Below are 25,299 nucleotides of genomic sequence, written 5' to 3' on the forward strand. Positions count from 1 at the left end.
TTCAACACACAATCAATCTCTTCCATCCATTGACACTGTCAGAAGCACATCAACAAGCTTTAACTATTGAGGCACAAACTAAATCATCCTTTTCATCCTGGTCTACTGTTCGTTCTTCTCGACCAAATCACACTTCGACTGCGACAGATGACGCTGTTTCTGTCAAAGCAGACACACCCATTGTTCCAGCTCTTGACAATCGGCAAACTCGACCAAACTCACTTTGTTGCTTTTCTTGTGGAGATATAGGTCACTGACAGTCTAACTGCCCCACTAGAAACAGAAGAGGCCTCCTCCTTGACACTGCTGGTAATGACGTTGAAGTAATTTACGATGAGGAAGCTGCGGAGCCACAAGATGAAGTGGAGGTTCTTACAGCTGATAGTGGACCAACATTAATGTTACGACGTGTGTGTTTAGCTCCGCGTGGAACAGATATCAACCCTCAACGACATAATCTTTTTCATTCAAAGTGTACTATTGGAGGCAAGGTGTGCAAATTCATAATTGACTCTGGAAGTAGCGCAAACGTCATTGCTGAGGAAGTTGTAACCAAGCTTCAATTATCAACAGAACTACATCCTAACCCTTACAAGTTGGCATGGCTGGATCGGAAATCCGATGTACTCATAACTCGACGAGCATTGATTTCTTTTTCGGTGGGTGATTCATATAAGGATCAGATTCATTGTGATGTTGCTCCGATGGATGCTTGCCATCTACTCTTAGGACGCCCTTGGTTATTTGATCTTCAAGTACAACACGATGGCTATCGTAATACCTACAGTTTTCGTTACAATAATCGCAATTTACTCTACAGCCTTCTTTGCCCGAGAAACAACACACACCATCAGCTCCAGTCTTTCTCTTGCAGCAAAAGGCTTTTGAACAAACACTTCGAGAAGAGGGATGTGTTCTAATAATTATCAATTCGGTTGTCAGAGAGCCTTTACCATCACCTCCAGAACACTTTCAAAGACTATTGGAGGAGTTTCAGGATGTTTTTCCCAATGAGTTACCACCCGGCCTTCCTCCCCTCAGAGACATTCAACACCATATTGATCTAATTCCAGATGATGTTCTTCCTAATCGAGCTCATTATCGTATGAGTCCGAGTGAGCATGAAGAACTTAGACGTCAAGTTGAGGATCTTGTGTTGAAGGGATATGTACGTGAAAGTATGAGTCCGTGTGCAGTCCCAGCTTTGCTTATACCAAAGAAGGATGGATCTTGGAGGATGTGTCTCGATAGCCGTGATATAAATAAAATTACAGTACGCTATAGATTTCCAATTCCCCATCTCGACGATCTATTAGATCAAATTGGAGCTGCAACGATTTTCTCTAAACTGGATCTTCGAAGTGGTTATCATCAGATACGAATCCGTCTAGGAGATGAATGGAAGACGGCTTTTAAAACTCGAGAAGGACTTTTTGAATGGCTTGTCATGCCCTTTGGCTTGTCCAATGCACCAAGCACCTTCATGCGCGTTATGAATCAATCTCTTCGGCCCTTCATAGGTAAGTTTTTAGTCGTTTATTTTGATGATATTCTCATATTTAGTAAGTCCTTAACAGAACATCTTGCACACTTGAGAGAAGTACTTCTTGTTCTCCGTCGAGATCAACTATTTGCCACACTAAAGAAGTGTGAGTTCGGCTCTCCTGAGGTTCACTTCCTTGGATACATCGTCTCAGCAGAAGGGCTAGCCGTCGACCCAGGCAAAGTAGAAGCAATCAAATCTTGGCCTACTCCTACTACTTTATCTGAAACTCGAAGTTTTCATGGTCTAGCATCTTTTTATCGAAGATTTGTGCCGCAATTTAGCAGTTTGATGGCACCTATCACTGATTGTATTCGTCATGATAGTGTCTTCACTTGGACTACCGAAGCAACTACAGCTTTTGAGATCATTAAAAAAAAATTGTTATCAACACCTATACTAGCTCTTCCAGATTTTACTCATGTTTTTGAGCTACATAGTGATGCTTCTAAGTTGGGCATTGGTGCTGTCTTGAGCCAACGCAACAGGCCTATCGCCTTCTTCGGTGAAAAGCTGGCTGAAGCTCGTCTACGTTATAGTACTTACGATGTGGAATTTTATGCAGTGGTTCAAGCAATCAAACACTGGAGACATTATCTTTTCCATAAAGAATTTGTTCTCTACACAGATCATGATGCTTTAAAACACCTGAATAGTCAAGATAAAGTCTCAGCTCGTCATGCATCATGGATATCTTACTTGCAATAATTTACGTTTGTTATCAAACACACGTCAGGGGTTTCCAATCGAGTTGCTGATGCCCTGAGTCGTCGCCATTCTTTGCTGAGTGTTCTTGATTTCTCAGTTCCGGGATTTTCCACCTTTGCTGATTTGTATGAGTCTGATGATTTCTTTAGTCGAGTTCTTCTTGACGTTCAGAATGGTCTTTCTCGAGATTTCACTATGCATGATGGCTTTCTTTTTCGAGACAGTCGTCTTTGCATTCAAGACTGCAGCCTCCGTCTTAAACTTGTTGCTGAAACACATAATGAAGGTCACATTGGTCGCGACCGGACGTTGCATTTACTTTCTCAGTCTTATTTTTGGCCTGCATTGAGACGTGATGTTGAGCGTTTTGTCGAACGTTGTACAGTGTGTCAGACATCAAAAGGTCATGCCACGAATGTCGGTCTCTACCTTCCTCTCCCTATTCCAACACAACCATGGACAGACATCAGTATGGACTTTGTGATGGGTCTTCCTCGTACACAAAAGGGTTTCGATTCAATCTTTGTCATTGTTGATCGTTTCTCCAAGATGGTACACTTCATTCCATGTAAAAAGACAACAGATGCAGTCCAAGTCGCAACACTTTTCTTTCGAGAGGTTTACAGACTCCATGGATTGCCAACTTCCATCGTTTCTGATCGGGATTCTCGGTTCTTAGGTCATTTTTGGAGGTCTTTATGGAAATTACTAGGAACCAGCCTTGACATGAGCTCCGCTTATCATCCTCAAACGGACGGTCAAACAGAAGTGACCAATAGATCTTTGGGGAATTTGCTTCGCTGCCTTGTGGGTGATTCTATTAAAACTTGGGATTCAAAACTTCCTCAAGCAGAGTTTGCTCATAATCATTCACTAAATAGAAGTTCGGGGTTCAGTCCATTTCAGGTCGTTTATAGTCTTCTCCCTCGTGGTCCTTTGGATTTATCTACTCTTCCAGACCGTACACGTCTTCATGGTGTAGCTGATGATTTTGTAGACAACATTCATAAGGTTCATACGCAGGTTATTGCCAATCTCGAATCATCCTCCTCAAAGTACAAAGCTGCGTCTGATTCTCGTCGCCGTCGTGTTCTCTTCGAAGTAGGTGATCAAGTTTGGGTATTTCTCACTAAAGATTGAATGCCGGCTCATGCTTATAATAAACTCAAGGCAAAGAAAATAGGTCCTCTCACGGTCGTGGAACGAATTAATGACAATGCTTATCGCCTACAACTTCCAGCAAACATCAACACTTCGGATGTCTTCAATGTTCGTTATTTATCACGTTTTGTTCCACCAGACTCAGTTCCAGATTCGTGGTCGAATCCTTCTGCCCCGGCGGGACCTGATGCAGCACTTGATAACTTTCCTAATTTTGGCCTTTTTTTTAGATTTCCTTTTCTTTTATGATTTCCTTTTTTTAGATGCTCGATTTTTAGGAAAGTTAGGTTATTATAAATAAGGGATTGTAAGATAGTTTTTGTCATTCAGTTTTTTAAGAGATAATAAACTAGAGTTTTTCTCTAAAGCCTTGCATTGATTTGATTCTGTCATCAATTCGAGAGCCTTGCATCGAATTTGATTCAATTCCTCGATTCAAGAAGTCAGGTTTCTGGAAATTTTAACCTAAATTTCTAAATTGAGCTGAGTTACTGTTGATATGCTGCGCCAGATAACATCCGGGATTCCCTGTTTATTTATTAAAAAAAGAAAAAAAAAATCAATCTAAAATTATTGTAGCTGAAAATCGTTTTATAAATGGATGATAATCTACGTTAACATCGAGTGCACGCTAGAAGCTACTTTTTACTTTTCTCTTCTAGGGTTTTTGAATTCCTTGACAAGGGGGGGCCATTGCCCTCACGAGCCATCATTTGATAGCGCGTGAAACTATTCATGGGACGACTTCCCTTCACTCTTCTCCACTCCAAGAGAAGAAAAAGCTGCTAGTCAATAAACAGCCAACACGTGTACGGTTACCGACACCAGCCCTCAACCAACAAAACACGTGTCAGTTTCAGATAATCAAACCAGGTACGTGTCAAAATCTAATTGCCCGAGGCTAAGATCATATTGGGTATAACGAAATGGACGTGTGGGGTAGAAAGATGATTAAAATATTCAATGGTCTAGATTTAGTGAGAGAAATCTTAACAGAAAACTGTATTTATAGAGACGAAGTTCTGGCCTAACTTCTTCAGAGTGTTCATAAAAAAAAAAAAAAATTCAAGGTGAGGTTTTGAGTGATCAGATCAAATCAAAATTTTCATTTTCATCATCAAAGAAATTTGCAATTGAGTTACTGCTGGTTATTGAAATCCCCCCCCCCCCTTTTTCTGATAATCCCGCTTCTCTGTATCCCCTTTCTGTCTGCTTCCTCTGTTTTTCAAAAGGTTTTTAAAGATTCTTCAAAATCTAAAGTCTGGGTTTGGTTTATTAATCAGAATAAAATCTGGGTTTTGGTTTAGATTTGTGTTTATATAGTTTTTGAAAAGCTAAGTGGTACACAGAATTGAGATTCAGCTTTTTTAATTTTAAATTTTTGTTATATAAATTTGCTTTAATCAATCTTGAAAGAGGGTTTATTTTTGTTTCCCTCTGTAGAAATTTCATCTTTACAGCTTTTATAACCTGTTTACTTTAATTTTGTTAAGAAACAGGTCAGATTTAAGCTTTTTTTTCTTTATCTTTTTAGTTTTATTATTATCATCATCTTAACTTTACTTGATTTTCGAAGTTAGAAATGGCAGCAGCTACAAATATTTATGGTAGCAGCACCTTTAGTAGTAGTTTTAATGGTGGATCTTTATATAATACAGATCCATTTAGAGGAGAGTTGATGCAAGCACTTGAACCTTTTATTCATAACAGTGCTTCTACAACTTCTCCTTGTTCATTTTCTTTATCTTCATCTTCATCTCCTCCATCATCATCATCTTTCTCATCTTCTTCTTCTCCTTTTTCTTTATCTTCAACTTCTTCATCTTCACAGCCTGATTTTGGTTACCCAGATTTTTGTTCAACATCTTCTACAGGTACCCAAATGTTTTCTCAAGGGTATTTTAGTAATTATGAGCAATTATCATCAGCTGTTCTTGATTCTTCATCTCCTTCTTCTTTCAATCTTAATCATCTTACCTTAGCTCAGATTCAACAACTTCAACAACAGATTCTTCTTCAACAACAACAGAATTCATACGTGAACATGATTTCACAACATCAAACAACCCAGAATTCATACCTAAGTCCAAAATCAATTCCAATGAAAGCAGTGGGTTTATCATCACAGACAGCCAAACCCACAAAGCTATACAGGGGAGTTAGACAGAGACATTGGGGAAAATGGGTTGCAGAGATCAGACTACCAAGAAACAGGACAAGGCTTTGGTTAGGTACTTTTGACACTGCTGAGGAAGCTGCCATGGCTTATGACAGAGCTGCTTACAAGCTAAGAGGTGATTTTGCTAGACTCAATTTCCCACATCTGAAGCACCAATTATCAAGTGCTGGTGATGGGAAATTTGGAGATGAACAAAATAAACCTCTTCCTTCATCTGTTGATGCAAAGCTTGAAGCTATTTGTCAGAGTTTGGCTATTAATAACTCTGCCTCTCAGAAACAAGGGAAGATTTCCAAACCAGTTAGAGTTTCTAGTAAGAAGACTAAGAAAATCATGGTCACTGAAGCTGCTGCTGTTGTTGATTCAACTCCATCAGTGGTAGTTCCAGAGAAGGATTCATCATCATCAAAATGTGAAATGGGTTTTCTGGGTTCATCACATTCAGAGGTTTACAAAGTGGAGAATTCGTTGTCACCACCATTAAGCAGTAGTGATGATGCATCAGTTTTATCATATTCTTCACCTGAATCTTGCATTGAGATCCCAGATTTCACAGAACAAGCATGGAACAATGATTGTTCTTCATCAGAGAATTTTATGTTGCAGAAATATCCTTCTTATGAGGTTGATTGGGCTGCTATCCTTTCTTAGAAGTTTAGTTTTTATTTCTCTTGTTCAACTACTGCAAATGGGTTTTTTGAATCATTTGCAGAGTTAGTGTTAATGGGGGTTGTAATTAGGGTAATTAGTGATTAAGTTCTTTTTCAGTTTTTTTCTGTAAAAATCCTCAGGTCTGCTAGTTTTTTATCTTGCATGACCATGGAGTAAATTTCTACTACTAATGTAATTCAGTATTCAGAATTTCAGATTATCTATTTATTTTTTAATCTATTATTAAGTACAATTTGATTGTGATTCACAAGAAATTAGCATGTGAGTTTGTCTTTAACCAATATCTTGAACAAAGATTAAACTAAATCTAAGAACAGGGACTCTGCTAATGAAAAGTACAATGAACTTGAAGGAAGAAAACAGAGCATTACTATATGAATTGTTGAGTAAAACCAAAAATTCTGATGCTTGATTCTATTTGAGTCAGAAATAAAATAAAATGTGCAGTTAGGTCTTTTGTAAAGTTGAGCAACATCAGTTTCTTGACTGGTGTGTTGTGCTTGGCATTTTGCAAGTCATTTTGTATATTAGCAGGCAGGAGGAAGCCAAATATTGCAAACAGGCTGCAGCAATGCATAACCAATGTGCGTATTAAGTGTTGTCTTGATGAAGTTATACAATGAACTTGTCATCCATGACATGCATCACAGGCAATTCAGTAGGGTAAAACCAAAAATTTCGGACACTTGATATTATTTGAGTCAGAAATAAAATAAATATAAGCAGTGAATTAGATTTTAGGTAGATTTTGTATCGAGGTTGGTGAACAACTTCTTGACTGATAAATGATATTGTTTTTACTATGCTTGGCAGTTTGCAGGAGGTCATAATGTGTGTTGGACCTTGCGGGCAAGTTTTGCCAATAGACCTAGGAGGCTTGGATCCATAAGTGATGAGAAAATCAAGCCCAGAGCTCTAGGAAGACTAATATCCTGTATGGATAGCAGAAGTCAGAAGCACAATGCCGTTTGCTTCATAAAAAATAAAAGTTTTGCTTTTAGAAGTTTTTCCGAAATTGTTTATCAAACCTACTTATAATTTTTCTGTTTTCAGAAATCAAAAAACAACTTATACAGTGACATCCAAACATGTTATAACGTAAACAAACGCAGCAATTAGAGTAAGCCAAATATTATGTGCAGGTTGGAGAGGAGCATAAACAAATTGCATAAGAATGCAATTTGTGCCAATTGTTTTACTCGTCGTTTCAAAGAGTTGTGGCTTTTTGGTTGCGCGTCGCATGACAAGCGGTTCGGTAGTGCTGCCTTCGGGCCGGCCTGATGCGACACTCCTCCAACCATACAAAAAGAATGTCTCTACTTTTACTTAAAGATTCTTGCTCCAACTACAAACCAATGAACATCAAAACACAATGGGGATGATATGTTATTTTTTTTCTTCTAAACAATCATTAGAATCTCCGCAGAAGTTGAATTTAGAAGCCACCACCACCCACCACCACAATCTCTTTATTCTCTACATGTTCACACCACCACCACGAGTAAAGAAAAAAAATGAGAGACTCTAAGTAGATCTTATTGGAGAATCAGGAATCATTACAAAGATGAGTATGTTGTTGTCTTTTCAGTGTTATCGTCCCCTTTAAAGTTTTTGTTTCATGGGATGCTAATGGGGGTACATGTTCCATCGGGGGTGTACCAGTCTCTTACCATCTTATATGGAATTTAGTACACCTCTTAAACAAATTGGTATACCCCATTAGTAGCACTGTTTTGTTATTGCAGCTACTAAGTCCAAAAATTAGCCTACAAGTCTAAAGAACCCATTGAGAGACAAGCCTAGAAAGAGCTTTGGGAGTTTAATAATGTAAAGGAAGGCAGACCAAAACCCATATAGTTAAATCACCTCAAGGTTCCATTCAAACGGTAATAAAAACTTTGGTGCCGACGAGTTTCGAACTTTAGTTACTGGTAATATCTTCCAGTATTATAATGACATAGGCCAAGCTACTTGGCTTTCGGAGGCTCAGATATGAGATCACTGGTTCAATTCCTCGCCTCGAGCATTAGAGTAAAAAAGATACACTTTGGTGTGAATCAAATTTATTAGGTGGCTCATAGCATCCACAGTGGGCGAGTATAACCAAAAATTTGGGATGAGATCGTAACACAGTGGGACGGAGTAAAGATCAAATCCCAACCAAAGATCAAATTCCAGACCAAATATGGTCGCGACCAAATCCCAAATTCTAATATAGTCGGGCGTAAATTTAAAGTACGCTTGTTGCTGGGCGTAAATTTAAAGTACGCTTGTTAATGGGCGGAGATTTAAATTACGCCCGATGAAAATTCAAATTAAATAAAAAAGAAAAAGAATGAGGCGGACTTTTAAAGTCCGCCTGATGAAAGTTACCAAAAATGGGGCGGACTTTTAAAGTCCGCCTGATGAAATTTTAATGGGGCGGACTTTTAAAGTCCGCCTGATGAAAGTTACAAAAAATGGGGCGGACTTTTAAAGTCCGCCTGATGAAATTTTACGAAAAAAAAATGGGGCGGACTTTTAAAGTCCGCATGACGAAATTTTAATCATGTACCGTTGCGTCACAACACGGACTAAACCCAAAATTTGGTCTTTTTTTTGATCTTTGATCTTTGGTTTTGATCGCACCACTGCAGTTGCTCTCACGAGCAGTTAGGTACCAAACTCGGACCATTCTAAAGTTGCTTTATGTAGAGGCAAGGCCATGAGATAGCAACAGAGTCAGATGCGTAACCATCATTCTTTGGGTCCATGCTCCACTGGCCGCTGCCTGTATTGAGTATGATCCAATAGATTGGCTTAAAACAACAACAAAGAGCCAACTAGATTTCTGCAACTGCAATATCACCATGACACTAGAATATCTAAAGTGACCCCTCAATGGTGACATCAACATTTCTTCTTTAAGTAAAATGCAAACCAAATATCCCTCATTTTCCTCACCTTGCTACTCTCATCTAATTCCAATCAGAGAGACCCCAAATTTTGCTTTAGAGAAAAGTTTGGGATTTGTCGCTGTAAAAGAGAGAAATCCAGCACATTACCACATAAGCAATCTACTAAAACTGACCTGTAAAACAAGAGAAGCCCCAGCTCTTCTTTTTCTATAGAAGGAACTCCATCAATTTAGCTTGAGAATCTTTTGACTTTCATATTCTGTTCACATTTTTACACCTAATTGTGTGCTTTGGAAAGCAAAGTATTTTCCAAAACTTAGAAATCAAGAGAAAATTCAAGTGTTAACTTATCTCATCATAAAACAAAAGACAAAAATTTTAAAGGGAGATATGGGAAATACATGAACTTTGTGTGGATACTTCCTTGTGGTGATGATGGTCCAAGAAGAACTTTTGGGACTCTTTCTTTGTTTGTTTTCATGAGCTACTTGCTTGGCTTTGCTCTATTATTTTTGGGTAGTGATGGGAGTTTTGTCTTGGCATTTCTTTGGAGAAAAGTGTATGAGCAAAAGACATGGGAAGGTGAGTAAGATTCTGTATTCCTTATCTTGAGAGATGAGAATATCATTGAGATTGTAAACAATTTTGCGAAGGTTATCCTCTAGATCCATTTTCTGCTCTTTTTTTCATTTCCACATCGGATTGCGGTATATTGATCTAGCTGGATCTTCATTTTTTTTTTTTGGGTATTTACAGGAATGGTCACGGATCCTTAATCTGGTTCACAGATTTGTCCCACTGTTACAAAGTTTTAACAAAATGGTCATTAGACATCTGACGGCTCGGTCATGACACGTTTCAGAGTTATGTCGGATGTTGTAGTTATTGTTTTACCCCTCGCACATTTCATTTATACGTGTGTGATCGTGTTACTATTGGGACAGGTGTTACCATTACCTAATTGTCCCTCGCAAGTTTCGTTTACACGTGTAAACGATCAGAGTAAATCTCTAAAAAAACCGGACTGTTGGATCAGGACCAAAGAAAACCGTAACACAAATAGTGAGAAGATCCACTTTCATCCTCATTTATCGTCGTTTTTGTTCGATATCTTCTTCTCTGAAGAAATGGAGAAGATGGTGGCGATTTACTGATTCATGGTTGTTCATACCTGATAGATCCGAAATTTATACATCATAAGTTATTGTTCATCGCAGTATTACAGAGTTATTCCAACAAATCGAGTTTAAAGAGATCTTCTCATCACTGTTCAAAAACCTGATAATCACTGATAGTTTTCTCAGTATTAAGATGTTCACAAACATCACCAGGTAATAGTTCTTCCTCTCTATAATGTTTTTGTGGATTTAAAACTCGATTCAGATTATATGTTACCCCGAAACCCTAGTTTTCGGATTTGGTTTTTTTTTTCCATAAGCCCCAAATTAAAGAAGAAATTGGGGATTTTTTTTACCCAATTGAGGTTGAGGTAATTTGGATTGGTAATGATAAGCCAAAGTATATGGTTAATGATTTTTATTGGTATGATATGTGGGATAAGGCTATTTTGGAGGATGGGTATGTGAACTTATGGTGCAATGTTAGTGACAGGATTGTGCCTCCTGGTGATGGATGTGCTGAGAGTTCTGGGATAACTGACAAGAGAGACTCAACAACATCCAAGGTTAGAAGTAGTTCAATAACATGCATTAACTATGCTAATTCACCAGTCAGACTTGATCCAGAGATGTTTGCCACATCTAAGAAGAAGTCTACATGCACTACATCACCACATTTGTTCAGAAAGAGTCTACTTAAGAAATATGTTGATGCAGTGAGTAGGATTAGAGGCAGTAAGAAGAGGTTATTTGAGAATGTGGATGAGTATGTGAATGTGGATGATGATGATTATGACAACGTTGTATTTAGTGCTGAAACAATACAAGCTAAGCTGGAGTATGAGAACATTCAACTATCTAATGATGCTGAAGATGTCTGTCATCCAATAGATGATCCTAGAAGTCCTGTTTCTGATACTGAAGAAATGGGAATTGGTGTATACTTTTGTGAACAATTACTTTAAGGACCACAACTGGGTTGACACTGTACATCCACAACAGTATATGGAAGCAGTCAATAAAGTACAAGCAAGTGGTGTGGAGGAGGAAGGTGAGAAGGAATATCCAAAAGGAAAAGCAATTGTTCCTTATGATAATTAGGGTAATGAGGATTACAATAGTGATGATCACAGTTCAAGCTCTGAATCTGATGGTGAAGGTAATTGTCTGACTTAAATGCAGGTTCGTATGTGTATGGATTAAGAAATTGTCTAACTTTACCTTTTAATAATTATTCTTTTTGCTTGTGTATAAAGAACTCACAACCCAAGTCCTTATGTGTATTTAGGTGTAACAGAAGTCCAAGGACCCATTGAGTGTGGTAATGAGCTGATAGACACATTTTTGTGTCTAAATTGATCTCAATACTATATATCGTTGGCACTCGATTTCGTATTTATTTACAGTATTTTTTTTGTGTTTGTAGGTATTTTTTGGGAATAAACATTTTTGGAAGAATTGGCTTAAAAGTGTTAAAGGCATCCTCATTTCAGATAAGAGCACCAATCTTGTTAAAGACACCCAGAAAATGGATAGAGGCACCCTCTCCTTCTTCATTTTGAAACAAATTCACGGAATTTATGGGAATATTTTAAAGATTCGAGGCAAAGATATCTTCTTGCCTATTATACATAAAGTTTCCATATCTTGAAGGTAAAAGAGATAATATATTTATGAGTTGGTTTTTATTGAAAAGGAGAAAGAAAATCTGGGGTTTTATTTAAAAAATAAAAAAAGATAATATCCCTAGGATTTTATTCTAGCAAATAAAGAAGATTTGTGATAACGGAGAAAGAAATTATTCATGAGATATCTTTCATTAAAGAGAAGATCTGATGGAGTTATGGAAGAAGATTTTGAAAAGATGTTTGAGTAATAGGTTATTGTGTATAAATAGGGTGCTGGTAGGACCAAACATATGGATGGAGAGAGGGGAGTTTTGGGAGAGCAAAATCATTGTTTTATTCTTCTCATTACATTTCATCATCTTGTAAACACTTTTTGAGCCATGAATAAATATTTTAAGTGTGTTTTCGACGTGATGAGCTAAACCTCAAGACTGGGACGACGGAGGAAGACGAATTTCATACATGGGTAAAATTATTTAATTCTTTTTAAGACTCTTGCATTAATTTTAATTGAAATATGATTTGAATTAATTGGTTGTCATTTAATTTGATGAGGTATGCTTAGCTTAAATGTTTTGATACATCATGCTTAGGATTTACAACTAATCTTTTGAGAATCTACCTTGGAAAAACCAGAGTCCATGTTAATTTTATTCATTGAGCTTTAATTGTTGAGAATAAATAAATTGAACCCTATGTTATGAATTCAACGAAATCCTAGTCCCAGTAACACTCTTCATCCTGTGACAATATTTTGTGTATATTTTTTATTTTCTTTTAGTTTATTAATTCTTAAAATCAATTCATCAAGTCCGAGTGAACGACAACTCTATTTACCACTATATAAAATTCGATCAATTTTTGGCGCCGCCGACGCAGACTTGTGTATAGATTTTCTTTTAGGTTTTTTTATTTTTTTATTATTTTTGTTCTTTTTTATGCGTTTTGATATTTCTTGTTTTCTTTCAGATTTGGAGATGAGCTAAAGAAAAAGAGAGAAACTGCTGAAAAGAAAAGCGAAGCTAAGGAAGGAAACAAACAAGGAATCCAAAAGGAGTGAAGAAGAAGATTTTGTATATTATTTTATTTTATTTTTTTTAGAAACTGTAATTAAGGTTTTTATTTTTGTAATATTTTATTTTTGGACATTTTTTTTCTTTTCTTTCGGACATTGAACATTGGACTTTATTTTTAAAACCCTAAGGAAGGGTTGGTTTAAATATAAACTGCACAGGGAAGGACGACAGTTACGATACTGTCTCGGACCCTCGGGTTCGTACACTGACATTGGATTCGGTGGCCCGTGTCGACCTCAACGGTTCATCCCCCGCATGGAACGGGAGGTAAGAATTCTAAACACCCGTGAATCCCCTGTCAGCGCGTTTACTGGATGATTTTGTATGCATATATGTTGAGGACCTGAAATCGGATTTAATTATCTAGTAAAGGGAAAGGCCTGGCCAAATCAAGATAAGGACTCGGATTTCATCACCGTTTCCTTCTTGCCCGCCTTAGGAACACGTAACCTACGCGAACCTAAGCTTAAAATACTGACTAGAACGAGACCGATAGGGTAACGAGCTTAATAGGAAAGTCATTCGAAAAATATTGGTTACTCTTTTAAGCATACTTCGAATTTCATGATGGTTTATGTGAGTTAAATGTGTGACTGCGCCGCCTTGTAATACCGGTGAGGCCTTGGGTATCAAAGCTCCACCGAGCTTCCCTCGCCTCTATTCAACTTACTTTGACTCGGATTGATTCCAGAGGGGTTTGCTTAAATTGTAACGAATTCCTTTTCGAAAGAATAGAAGCTGGTCTAGAAACAATCTAAGGTAGCCATCATGCTTTTTGTTTGCTAGATAAAATAGGCTTGTTGTGGTCGAGTCAGCCCTCTTTGTGCTTGTTTAGAATTTCCCTGCAGTTAGGATGTCAAACTGGTACAACCAATACAATGATTATCCAACCGAGCAACATGGACATTACTCTTTTTATGATCATAGTGTGAATAGTGGTTGGGCACGCCAACCTTTTCAAGATTTTGGGTCATACCATGGTGAGCCCAATTACTATCTGCATGCGCATCAATCTTACGAGCAAGAATATTATAGTACTAGTTCTTCGTCTCTATAGGATACAATCAAACTATTGAAAAGTAGTCCTTTTTATGATCCCTCTGTTCCTGTTCCTCCTTTAGAAGAGTCCCTCAGGAAGTTAGCCGAGTCGACGCGTAAGTTAGCTGAGATGAATAGTATAATTATATACGAAAGAACTACAATAATGAGTGAACCTTCGTTAGAAGACCACCTCAAGCGGATAGCTGAGACGAACGAAAGAATTACTCGAAATTATATGAAACAGTATTCCCAGTTTTACCCTTGAAAATGAGGATAATTACTATTCACCTAATCAAGATGACGAGGATAGAATTGGAGACACTATTTTAGATGAGGTTCGATCTCTTTCATGTTATTATGATGAGGATAGTGTTGATGGAGAATCATACTTATGTAGGAATAGTGATCAGGAAATGGTTACTCCAATTGAGATTTACAATGATAATATTATTTCTAATTCAAATACAAATAATTTTAATAATTATTCACCTATTCAAAAGGACGAGGATTTGACTAGAGATATCCTCGTTTTAGACGATGTAGTATTTCCTGTTTACAAAGCCGATAATAATTTAGAGGAACGAGTTTATTCTGAGAATAATGTTTTAGAGTCTAGCGATTTAGAAACAATAGTCTTAGACGAAGAAGATGAACTCGTAGAGCTTTTAAATATGAGTGAGGATGCATCACCTGAGTATAACCTAAAAGAAGCAATTGACCATTTTCAGGATTCCGATAATCTAGAAATTAGGGAAATTGTAGTTAGTCTATCTAGAGACACCCAAAACTCTAAGTTTGGGGGTGATTTCATTCTCCCTGTGCTTTACCTTTAACTCTTAGAAAGTTCCCTCATGTAGGACTTGACATTTGTGCCTCAACCATCTTACAAGATTATCTTCATACTCTTTTTCCTGAACCTAGTTGTGCCCGTAAGAGAGCTCAGTTGTTAGAAACCCATCCTCTGGTTGATGTGGTTAACCCAGGCTATGATACCAAAATTGACTTTGTTTTCCCACCAAAAACTTTCCTTCCAATTGTGGGAACATATAAGTTTCAGATGTTTAATTACTAAGTTTTGAGACTAAACCTAATTACTTTAGGATATTAGTCAACAGTGTGAGTCAAATCTGATTGACTTAGAGGATCCCCAATTATTCAGGTTATTATTATGTGCTTCTAAGTTCTTAGTTGAGTATTTTCAGACTCTACAACCTGATCTTCGGGATCCTGCCTTTGAGGAACTCTAGCCCATGAAAATATTTTATCTAGACCCAGTTATAAAACCTGAACCATGCTAGATGTAGTTGTCTTAAACAGGAAACTAGACAAGGGTGTGCTTTATTTGCTAATTTTCTTGGCATGTTGCAGATTCCTTTTACTTGTGATAGCCCTATTTGGTTTTGGTGATCCGCAGTTATTCCGGCTATTACTCTATGATTCCATTAGGTGACTAATCCTTTCTTAGTCTGGCTGAAGACTTTAAACTTAGCACTTCTTGGGAGGTAACCCAATATTCTTGCGACACGGTAATATCTTTCCTTATCTATTTTGCTTCAAGTGGTAATAGTTTCTCCTTGTTCATGTTTTTAATTTTATCTTTAGAACATTGAGGACATTGTTAGATTTAAGTTTGGGGGTATGGGAGAAACTTTTTAGTTGCAATAAATATACTCCAAAGCCTAGAAATCTATGCTTATTAAGGTTGGGACTAACCAATCTAAGTGGATGGGAACATCTTGGTTGTAGGAGTTGAGGAACCAATCTGATTGGATGGAAACATCTAAAGAGTCCATTCATAAAAGCACAGAGCTCAGGTGTTAGAATTAAAAAGAAACATGGTAGTTTCGCCATATCTCGTTGAATCCTTTTCACCTTCTGTTTTTGTTTTCTTATAAGTGATTGGGTGAAATAGAGTGATTGAGATACAAAAAAAGAATGAAAAAAAAATGAAAAAATGAAGAAAAAAAAAATGAAAAATGGAAAAAAATTTGAGACCAGACCATCAGACCAACCGGAATAAATTCAATAAAGTCGACCACTGGTGCCCTTGTATATGCCAGTTGTGTTGACCTAGAGTTAGGATTATCACCTGCTGGTTCCCTTGTATATGCCAGATGTGTTGATATTAGTCAGACCGGTATCTCAGTCCATTAGGATAGGTTCACCTTAGTCTACATCAAAACCATCTACGTTTTTATCCACATCTATCTTCTTAATCTTTCCATGTGATTGGTTGACTCCGGTTATGATGTACATAAACTATCTGAGTAGAGCTCTGTCACTTATATGAATTTAGTATGCTTGAGTGCAAACTCGTGTACAACAATTGGAATTTCAAATCAGGGTACTTCCTCTTGTAGTCAATGAGAGTATGCCAACCAAGGAGATTCTTAGTGCCTTCCAAGGTTCTGCGTAGATAGCTAGGGTTTGGAGTAAAGGTTTTGTGGGTACACCTCTGGTAAACCCTCCGGAGACAACACTTCGCCGGTAGGGCCACCTAGCAGTTTAACGGCTTACTGCACGTGCTAAGTGTAGTCATTTTATTTTTCTATATTAGATTTTCTCGAGGACTAGCAAATAATAAGTTTGAGGGTATTTGATAGACACATTTTTGTGTCTAAATTGATCTCAATACTATATATTGTTGGCACTCGATTTCGTATTTATTTACAATTTTTTTTGTGTTTGTAGGTATTTTTGGGGAATAAACATTTTTGGAAGAATTGGCTTAAAAGTGTTAAAGGCATCCTCATTTCAGATAAGAGCACCAATCTTGTTAAAGACACCCAGAAAATGGATAGAGGCACCCTCTCCTTCTTCATTTTGAAACAAATTCACGGAATTTATGGGAATATTTTAAAGATTCGAGGCAAAGATATCTTCTTGCCTATTATACATAAAGTTTCCATATCTTGAAGGTAAAAGAGATAATATATTTATGAGTTGGTTTTTATTGAAAAGGAGAAAGAAAATCTGGGGTTTTATTTAAAAAATAAAAAAAGATAATATCCCTAGGATTTTATTCTAGCAAATAAAGAAGATTTGTGATAACGGAGAAAGAAATTATTCATGAGATATCTTTCATTAAAGAGAAGATCTGATGGAGTTATGGAAGAAGATTTTGAAAAGATGTTTGAGTAATAGGTTATTGTGTATAAATAGGGTGCTGGTAGGACCAAACATATGGATGGAGAGAGGGGAGTTTTGGGAGAGCAAAATCATTGTTTTATTCTTCTCATTACATTTCATCATCTTGTAAACACTTTTTGAGCCATGAATAAATATTTTAAGTGTGTTTTCGACGTGATGAGCTAAACCTCAAGACTGGGACGACGGAGGAAGACGAATTTCATACATGGGTAAAATTATTTAATTCTTTTTAAGACTCTTGCATTAATTTTAATTGAAATATGATTTGAATTAATTGGTTGTCATTTAATTTGATGAGGTATGCTTAGCTTAAATGTTTTGATACATCATGCTTAGGATTTACAACTAATCTTTTGAGAATCTACCTTGGAAAAACCAGAGTCCATGTTAATTTTATTCATTGAGCTTTAATTGTTGAGAATAAATAAATTGAACCCTATGTTATGAATTCAACGAAATCCTAGTCCCAGTAACACTCTTCATCCTGTGACAATATTTTGTGTATATTTTTTATTTTCTTTTAGTTTATTAATTCTTAAAATCAATTCATCAAGTCCGAGTGAACGACAACTCTATTTACCACTATATAAAATTCGATCAATTTTTGGCGCCGCCGACGCAGACTTGTGTATAGATTTTCTTTTAGGTTTTTTTATTTTTTTATTATTTTTGTTCTTTTTTATGCGTTTTGATATTTCTTGTTTTCTTTCAGATTTGGAGATGAGCTAAAGAAAAAGAGAGAAACTGCTGAAAAGAAAAGCGAAGCTAAGGAAGGAAACAAACAAGGAATCCAAAAGGAGTGAAGAAGAAGATTTTGTATATTATTTTATTTTATTTTTTTTAGAAACTGTAATTAAGGTTTTTATTTTTGTAATATTTTATTTTTGGACATTTTTTTTCTTTTCTTTCGGACATTGAACATTGGACTTTATTTTTAAAACCCTAAGGAAGGGTTGGTTTAAATATAAACTGCACAGGGAAGGACGACAGTTACGATACTGTCTCGGACCCTCGGGTTCGTACACTGACATTGGATTCGGTGGCCCGTGTCGACCTCAACGGTTCATCCCCCGCATGGAACGGGAGGTAAGAATTCTAAACACCCGTGAATCCCCTGTCAGCGCGTTTACTGGATGATTTTGTATGCATATATGTTGAGGACCTGAAATCGGATTTAATTATCTAGTAAAGGGAAAGGCCTGGCCAAATCAAGATAAGGACTCGGATTTCATCACCGTTTCCTTCTTGCCCGCCTTAGGAACACGTAACCTACGCGAACCTAAGCTTAAAATACTGACTAGAACGAGACCGATAGGGTAACTAGCTTAATAAGAAAGTCATTCGAAAAATATTGGTTACTCTTTTAAGCATACTTCGAAGTTCATGATGGTTTCTGTGAGTTGAATGTGTGACTGCGCCGCCTTGTAATGCCGGTGAGGCCTTGGGTATCAAAGCTCCACTGAGCTTCCCTCGCCTCAATTCAACTTACTTTAACTCGGATTGATTCCGGAAAGGTTTGCTCAGATTGTAACGAATTCCTTTTCGAAAGAATAGAAGCTGGTCTAGAAACAATCTAACGGAGCCATCATGCTTTTTGTTTGCTAGATAAAATAGGCTTGTAGTGGTCGAGTCAGCCTTGTTTGTGCTTGTGAAGAATTCCCTTGCAGTTAGGATGTCAAACTGGTATTATAATAGCCATCACAATGAATATGATTATCCAACTGAACAATATGGACGTTACTCTTACCAAAGTGTGAACAGTGGTTGGGAACGCCAACCTTTGGAAGGATATGGGTCATACCCTGGTGAGCCCAATTACTATCCACACGTGCATCAGTCTCACGAGCAAGAAGATTATAGTACTAGTTCTTCGTCTCTAGAGGATACAATCAAACTATTGAAAAGTAGTCCTTTTTATGATCCCTCTGTTCCTATTCCTCCTTTAGAAGAGTCCCTCAGGAAGTTAGCTGAGTCGACGCGTAAGTTAGCTGAGATGAATAGTATAATTATAGACGAAAGAACTATAATAATTTGTGAACCTTCTTTAGAAGACCACCTCAAGCGGATAGCTGAGACGAACGAAAGAATTACTCGAAATTATATGAATTTCCAACACAGTGTTCCTAGTTTTACCCTTGAAAATGAGGATAGTTACTATTCACCTAATTAAGATGACGAGGATAGAATTGGAGACACTATTTTAGATGAGGTTCGATCTCTTTCATGTTATTATGATGAGGATAGTGTTGATGGAGAATCATACTTATGTAGGAATAGTGATCAGGAAATGGTTACTCCAATTGAGATTTACAATGATAATATTATTTCTAATTCAAATACAAATAATTTTAATAATTATTCACCTATTCAAAAGGACGAGGATTTGACTAGAGATATCCTCGTTTTAGACGATGTAGTATTTCCTGTTTACAAAGCCGATAATAATTTAGAGGAACGAGTTTATTCTGAGAATAATGTTTTAGAGTCTAGCGATTTAGAAACAATAGTCTTAGACGAAGAAGATGAACTCGTAGAGCTTTTAAATATGAGTGAGGATGCATCACCTGAGTATAACCTAAAAGAAGCAATTGACCATTTTCAGGATTCCGATAATCTAGAAATTAGGGAAATTGTAGTTAGTCTATCTAGAGACACCCAAAACTCTAAGTTTGGGGGTGATTTCATTCTCCCTGTGCTTTACCTTTAACTCTTAGAAAGTTCCCTCATGTAGGACTTGACATTTGTGCCTCAACCATCTTACAAGATTATCTTCATACTCTTTTTCCTGAACCTAGTTGTGCCCGTAAGAGAGCTCAGTTGTTAGAAACCCATCCTCTGGTTGATGTGGTTAACCCAGGCTATGATACCAAAATTGACTTTGTTTTCCCACCAAAAACTTTCCTTCCAATTGTGGGAACATATAAGTTTCAGATGTTTAATTACTAAGTTTTGAGACTAAACCTAATTACTTTAGGATATTAGTCAACAGTGTGAGTCAAATCTGATTGACTTAGAGGATCCCCAATTATTCAGGTTATTATTATGTGCTTCTAAGTTCTTAGTTGAGTATTTTCAGACTCTACAACCTGATCTTCGGGATCCTGCCTTTGAGGAACTCTAGCCCATGAAAATATTTTATCTAGACCCAGTTATAAAACCTGAACCATGCTAGATGTAGTTGTCTTAAACAGGAAACTAGACAAGGGTGTGCTTTATTTGCTAATTTTCTTGGCATGTTGCAGATTCCTTTTACTTGTGATAGCCCTATTTGGTTTTGGTGATCCGCAGTTATTCCGGCTATTACTCTATGATTCCATTAGGTGACTAATCCTTTCTTAGTCTGGCTGAAGACTTTAAACTTAGCACTTCTTGGGAGGTAACCCAATATTCTTGCGACACGGTAATATCTTTCCTTATCTATTTTGCTTCAAGTGGTAATAGTTTCTCCTTGTTCATGTTTTTAATTTTATCTTTAGAACATTGAGGACATTGTTAGATTTAAGTTTGGGGGTATGGGAGAAACTTTTTAGTTGCAATAAATATACTCCAAAGCCTAGAAATCTATGCTTATTAAGGTTGGGACTAACCAATCTAAGTGGATGGGAACATCTTGGTTGTAGGAGTTGAGGAACCAATCTGATTGGATGGAAACATCTAAAGAGTCCATTCATAAAAGCACAGAGCTCAGGTGTTAGAATTAAAAAGAAACATGGTAGTTTCGCCATATCTCGTTGAATCCTTTTCACCTTCTGTTTTTGTTTTCTTATAAGTGATTGGGTGAAATAGAGTGATTGAGATACAAAAAAAGAATGAAAAAAAAATGAAAAAATGAAGAAAAAAAAAATGAAAAATGGAAAAAAATTTGAGACCAGACCATCAGACCAACCGGAATAAATTCAATAAAGTCGACCACTGGTGCCCTTGTATATGCCAGTTGTGTTGACCTAGAGTTAGGATTATCACCTGCTGGTTCCCTTGTATATGCCAGATGTGTTGATATTAGTCAGACCGGTATCTCAGTCCATTAGGATAGGTTCACCTTAGTCTACATCAAAACCATCTACGTTTTTATCCACATCTATCTTCTTAATCTTTCCATGTGATTGGTTGACTCCGGTTATGATGTACATAAACTATCTGAGTAGAGCTCTGTCACTTATATGAATTTAGTATGCTTGAGTGCAAACTCGTGTACAACAATTGGAATTTCAAATCAGGGTACTTCCTCTTGTAGTCAATGAGAGTATGCCAACCAAGGAGATTCTTAGTGCCTTCCAAGGTTCTGCGTAGATAGCTAGGGTTTGGAGTAAAGGTTTTGTGGGTACACCTCTGGTAAACCCTCCGGAGACAACACTTCGCCGGTAGGGCCACCTAGCAGTTTAACGGCTTACTGCACGTGCTAAGTGTAGTCATTTTATTTTTCTATATTAGATTTTCTCGAGGACTAGCAAATAATAAGTTTGAGGGTATTTGATAGACACATTTTTGTGTCTAAATTGATCTCAATACTATATATTGTTGGCACTCGATTTCGTATTTATTTACAATTTTTTTTGTGTTTGTAGGTATTTTTGGGGAATAAACATTTTTGGAAGAATTGGCTTAAAAGTGTTAAAGGCATCCTCATTTCAGATAAGAGCACCAATCTTGTTAAAGACACCCAGAAAATGGATAGAGGCACCCTCTCCTTCTTCATTTTGAAACAAATTCACGGAATTTATGGGAATATTTTAAAGATTCGAGGCAAAGATATCTTCTTGCCTATTATACATAAAGTTTCCATATCTTGAAGGTAAAAGAGATAATATATTTATGAGTTGGTTTTTATTGAAAAGGAGAAAGAAAATCTGGGGTTTTATTTAAAAAATAAAAAAAGATAATATCCCTAGGATTTTATTCTAGCAAATAAAGAAGATTTGTGATAACGGAGAAAGAAATTATTCATGAGATATCTTTCATTAAAGAGAAGATCTGATGGAGTTATGGAAGAAGATTTTGAAAAGATGTTTGAGTAATAGGTTATTGTGTATAAATAGGGTGCTGGTAGGACCAAACATATGGATGGAGAGAGGGGAGTTTTGGGAGAGCAAAATCATTGTTTTATTCTTCTCATTACATTTCATCATCTTGTAAACACTTTTTGAGCCATGAATAAATATTTTAAGTGTGTTTTCGACGTGATGAGCTAAACCCCAACACTGGACGACGGAGGAAGACGAATTTCATACATGGGTAAAATTATTTAATTCTTTTTAAGACTTTTGCATTATTTTTAATTGAAATATTATTTGAATTAATTGGTTGTCATTTAATTTGATGAGGTATGCTTAGCTTAAATGTTTTGATACATCATGCTTAAGATTTACAACTAATCTTTTGAGAATCTACCTTGGCAAAACCAGAGTCCATGTTAATTTTATTCATTGAGCTTTAATTGTTGAGAATAAATAAATTGAACCCTATCTTATGAATTCGACGAAATCCTAGTCCCAGTAACACTCTTCATCCTATGACAATATTTTGTGTATATTTTTTCTTTTCTTTTAGTTTATTAATTCTTAAAATCAATTCATCAAGTCCGAGTGAACGAAAACTCTATTTACCACTATATAAAATTTGATCATGAGCCAAATCATCAGAAACAACATTCATGGTACAATCAGTTTGAGCAAGTGTATGGTCCAGATATTGATGCAGATGGCAATGGAGAGTTGTTTCCTGATGCTGATGGGAATACATTACTCATGGTTGATGTTGACACAATGTTTGTGGGAATGCAGTTTATGGACAAAGATGACTTCAAGAAGCACCTAAGGGGTTATGCCATTAAGAAGTGATTCCAATACAAACTTAAGCCCAGTGACAATCCAAGGATAAAGGGAGTTATATGCAGGTTTTACAATTCTCAAGACTGCAAGTTCTTTATCTGGGCAAGTGTTACCAGTGGTGAACCAACTTTTACTGTGAGGAGATTCAACTAAAAGCATACATGTTTAAACTCAACTGAAGACCAGGAATATAACATCTAATGCATAATTTGTTGCTGAGTATTTGTATGACAAGATAAAGAAAGGAGATGCAGTACCACTGCCACATGCACTCAAAGATCAATTCTTTGCTACTCACAATACCAATGTTCCATATCATGTTGCTTGGAGAGCAAGAAAAATGACTTTAGAAAGACTCAATGGAAGTTATGATGAATTTTATAGGCTGGTTCCAGCCTTTTGTGATATGGTAGAAGAAACTAATCCTAGTTCTGTTACAAATTACACTTTTGGAAGGTGAGTTTCCATCTACTGCTTTAGACGGGCAGAATGGGATAACGACTCTAGCCATAAAGGTGGTCAGAAATGAATGTGGGGAAAATATGCACTTATTCATGAAAGAACTGAATCCACTAATTGAAGATCATCATGCTGGGAAGCTAACCTTTATCTCAGACAGACAAAAATATCTCCAAGAGTCATTGGATGAGGTTTTCCCAGAACATTTCAAAAGATACTGCCTTCGGTAAGTCTTGTAATATCCTATTATTTAAAGGAAATCTTGGTATTCTTTAAACATTTATTCTTTAAGATGTTCACGAACTAGTTTTTGAAAGGCTCTGTTTTACAACCATTCATATGTTCAAGAACTTGAAGACACACTTCAAGGGATCAAAGCTGCACTACCTTGTATACAATGCTGCAAAATGCTACAAGAAGAGACACTGAAAGGTATCTCTCTTCTGAATTCACTGTTTAGTCATGTTAATTATGGATTTGCATTTAATTAGTCTTGTTAATGGTATGTGTAGGAAAATATGGATCATCTGATCAAGTTGTCCCCAGCTGCTGCAACTTACATGATGAAGGGAAAACCAGAACAATGGCCTAGGGGTTTCTTTGACCCATCTGCATGTTGTGAGCACTTAAACAACAATTTCTCATGGTCATTCAATAACATGGTTAGACATATGAGAGACAAGCCTATTTTTCCTTTGGAATGATGTACGGCCAGCTAGTTTTGGGTACTATGTTCAAAAGAATAAATGTGAGTGCAAATTGGGAAAATGGTCAGTTGGTGCCAATTGCTGAGGACTTGATTGATGAGATGCAGAAATGTTGTGGAGCATTAATGGTTAATGGAGATATTATTGATAAGTTATATGAAGTGACTTCAAAGACCAATGTTGTATTTCAAGTTGATGTGGTTGAGAAGACTTGTTCCCGTGTTCAATGGCAACTTAGAGGCTTTGTATGTCAACATGCAGTGTATGTGCTCATGAACATGAGAATCAATCAGGAAGAGTGAGCTTTCTCAACTATTTTCACTTATTATTTCACTAAATACAACATTAATGTATCTGTTTCAGTGGTTGTGCAGTTATTGTTAGTTTTATTTGTGTTGTGCAGTTATTATTAGTTGTTGTAATGGTAATTTTAATGCATCTATGAGATATTTATGCAGTTATTGCAGCAAGTACTATCATGCATGTAGAAGCTTACAATGCTATTTATGCACCTGAGATGGGGTTACTTCTTGGTAGAGAAGAGTGGCCTAAGGTGAGATGTTTTTTTAACTTTTCCTATTTTGTCCTTTTTCTCTTTGTCCTTTAATGTCTTTTTATTGTTGGGAATCATTTGCTTTTTTTGGAAAGTTATATTACAAAATTATGGTTTTACTTTTTCCTTTTGTTACTTATATACTTATCTTCATCTTCTCATTTCATTTTGTAGCCATTGATAGAAATCAACCTACCCATAGATATGAGGAAACCAGTGAGGCCTTGCAAGAAAAGTGAAAAGGCGATGGTACCCAAATATACCTCAAGCTAAAACTTGTCCTACCTATAAGTCCTTTCTCCGAAAGTGATTGTCTATGGACTGAGTCGAGACATTACAACTAATCGGTTCACACTTCGTGTGATCGTCTATGGATACGAGATCGAGACAATACAACAACGAAGTATGTTTACTTGATACAAAGGTTCGGACTTAACCAAACACAATAAGATTGCTTATCGAGTAAATAGGAATTAACGTTTGTGTAATTTACTTTAATTATAATAAAACAATTATAATGCGGAAATATAAAGTAAATGACACATCAATATTTTGTTAACGAGGAAACCGCAAATGCAG

General features: G+C 36.6%; 2 protein-coding genes across 2 annotated transcripts; both read left to right on the plus strand.

Moving 5' to 3' along the window:
* The first annotated feature begins 4,443 nt into the window (after nucleotides 1-4,443).
* On the plus strand, nucleotides 4,444-6,495 carry LOC113325872 (ethylene-responsive transcription factor RAP2-4-like). The gene has a single exon (XM_026573737.1). It carries the CDS (start codon nucleotides 4,995-4,997, stop codon nucleotides 6,240-6,242), a length of 1,248 nt encoding a protein of 415 aa, XP_026429522.1. The 5' UTR covers nucleotides 4,444-4,994; the 3' UTR covers nucleotides 6,243-6,495.
* A 3,970-nt stretch (nucleotides 6,496-10,465) lies between these two features.
* LOC113325836 lies at nucleotides 10,466-11,395 on the plus strand. Its single transcript, XM_026573703.1, has 2 exons — nucleotides 10,466-10,491; nucleotides 10,772-11,395. Exons 1-2 carry the CDS (start codon nucleotides 10,472-10,474, stop codon nucleotides 11,241-11,243), a joined length of 492 nt encoding a protein of 163 aa, XP_026429488.1. The 5' UTR covers nucleotides 10,466-10,471; the 3' UTR covers nucleotides 11,244-11,395.
* The last annotated feature ends 13,904 nt before the right edge of the window (nucleotides 11,396-25,299 follow it).

Source organism: Papaver somniferum, unplaced genomic scaffold (assembly GCF_003573695.1).
Source record: "Papaver somniferum cultivar HN1 unplaced genomic scaffold, ASM357369v1 unplaced-scaffold_0, whole genome shotgun sequence".
NCBI lineage: Eukaryota > Viridiplantae > Streptophyta > Magnoliopsida > Ranunculales > Papaveraceae > Papaver > Papaver somniferum.

Excerpts from the sequence above, each read along its gene's own strand:
- LOC113325872 (XM_026573737.1), top strand. The coding sequence starts at position 4,995 with ATGGCAGCAGCTACAAATATTTATGGTAGCAGCACCTTTAGTAGTAGT.
- LOC113325836 (XM_026573703.1), top strand. The coding sequence starts at position 10,472 with ATGTTCACAAACATCACCAG. Across the intron at positions 10,492-10,771 it reads ATGTTCACAAACATCACCAG|GATTGTGCCTCCTGGTGATG; the intron begins GTAATAGTTCTT and ends TGTTAGTGACAG.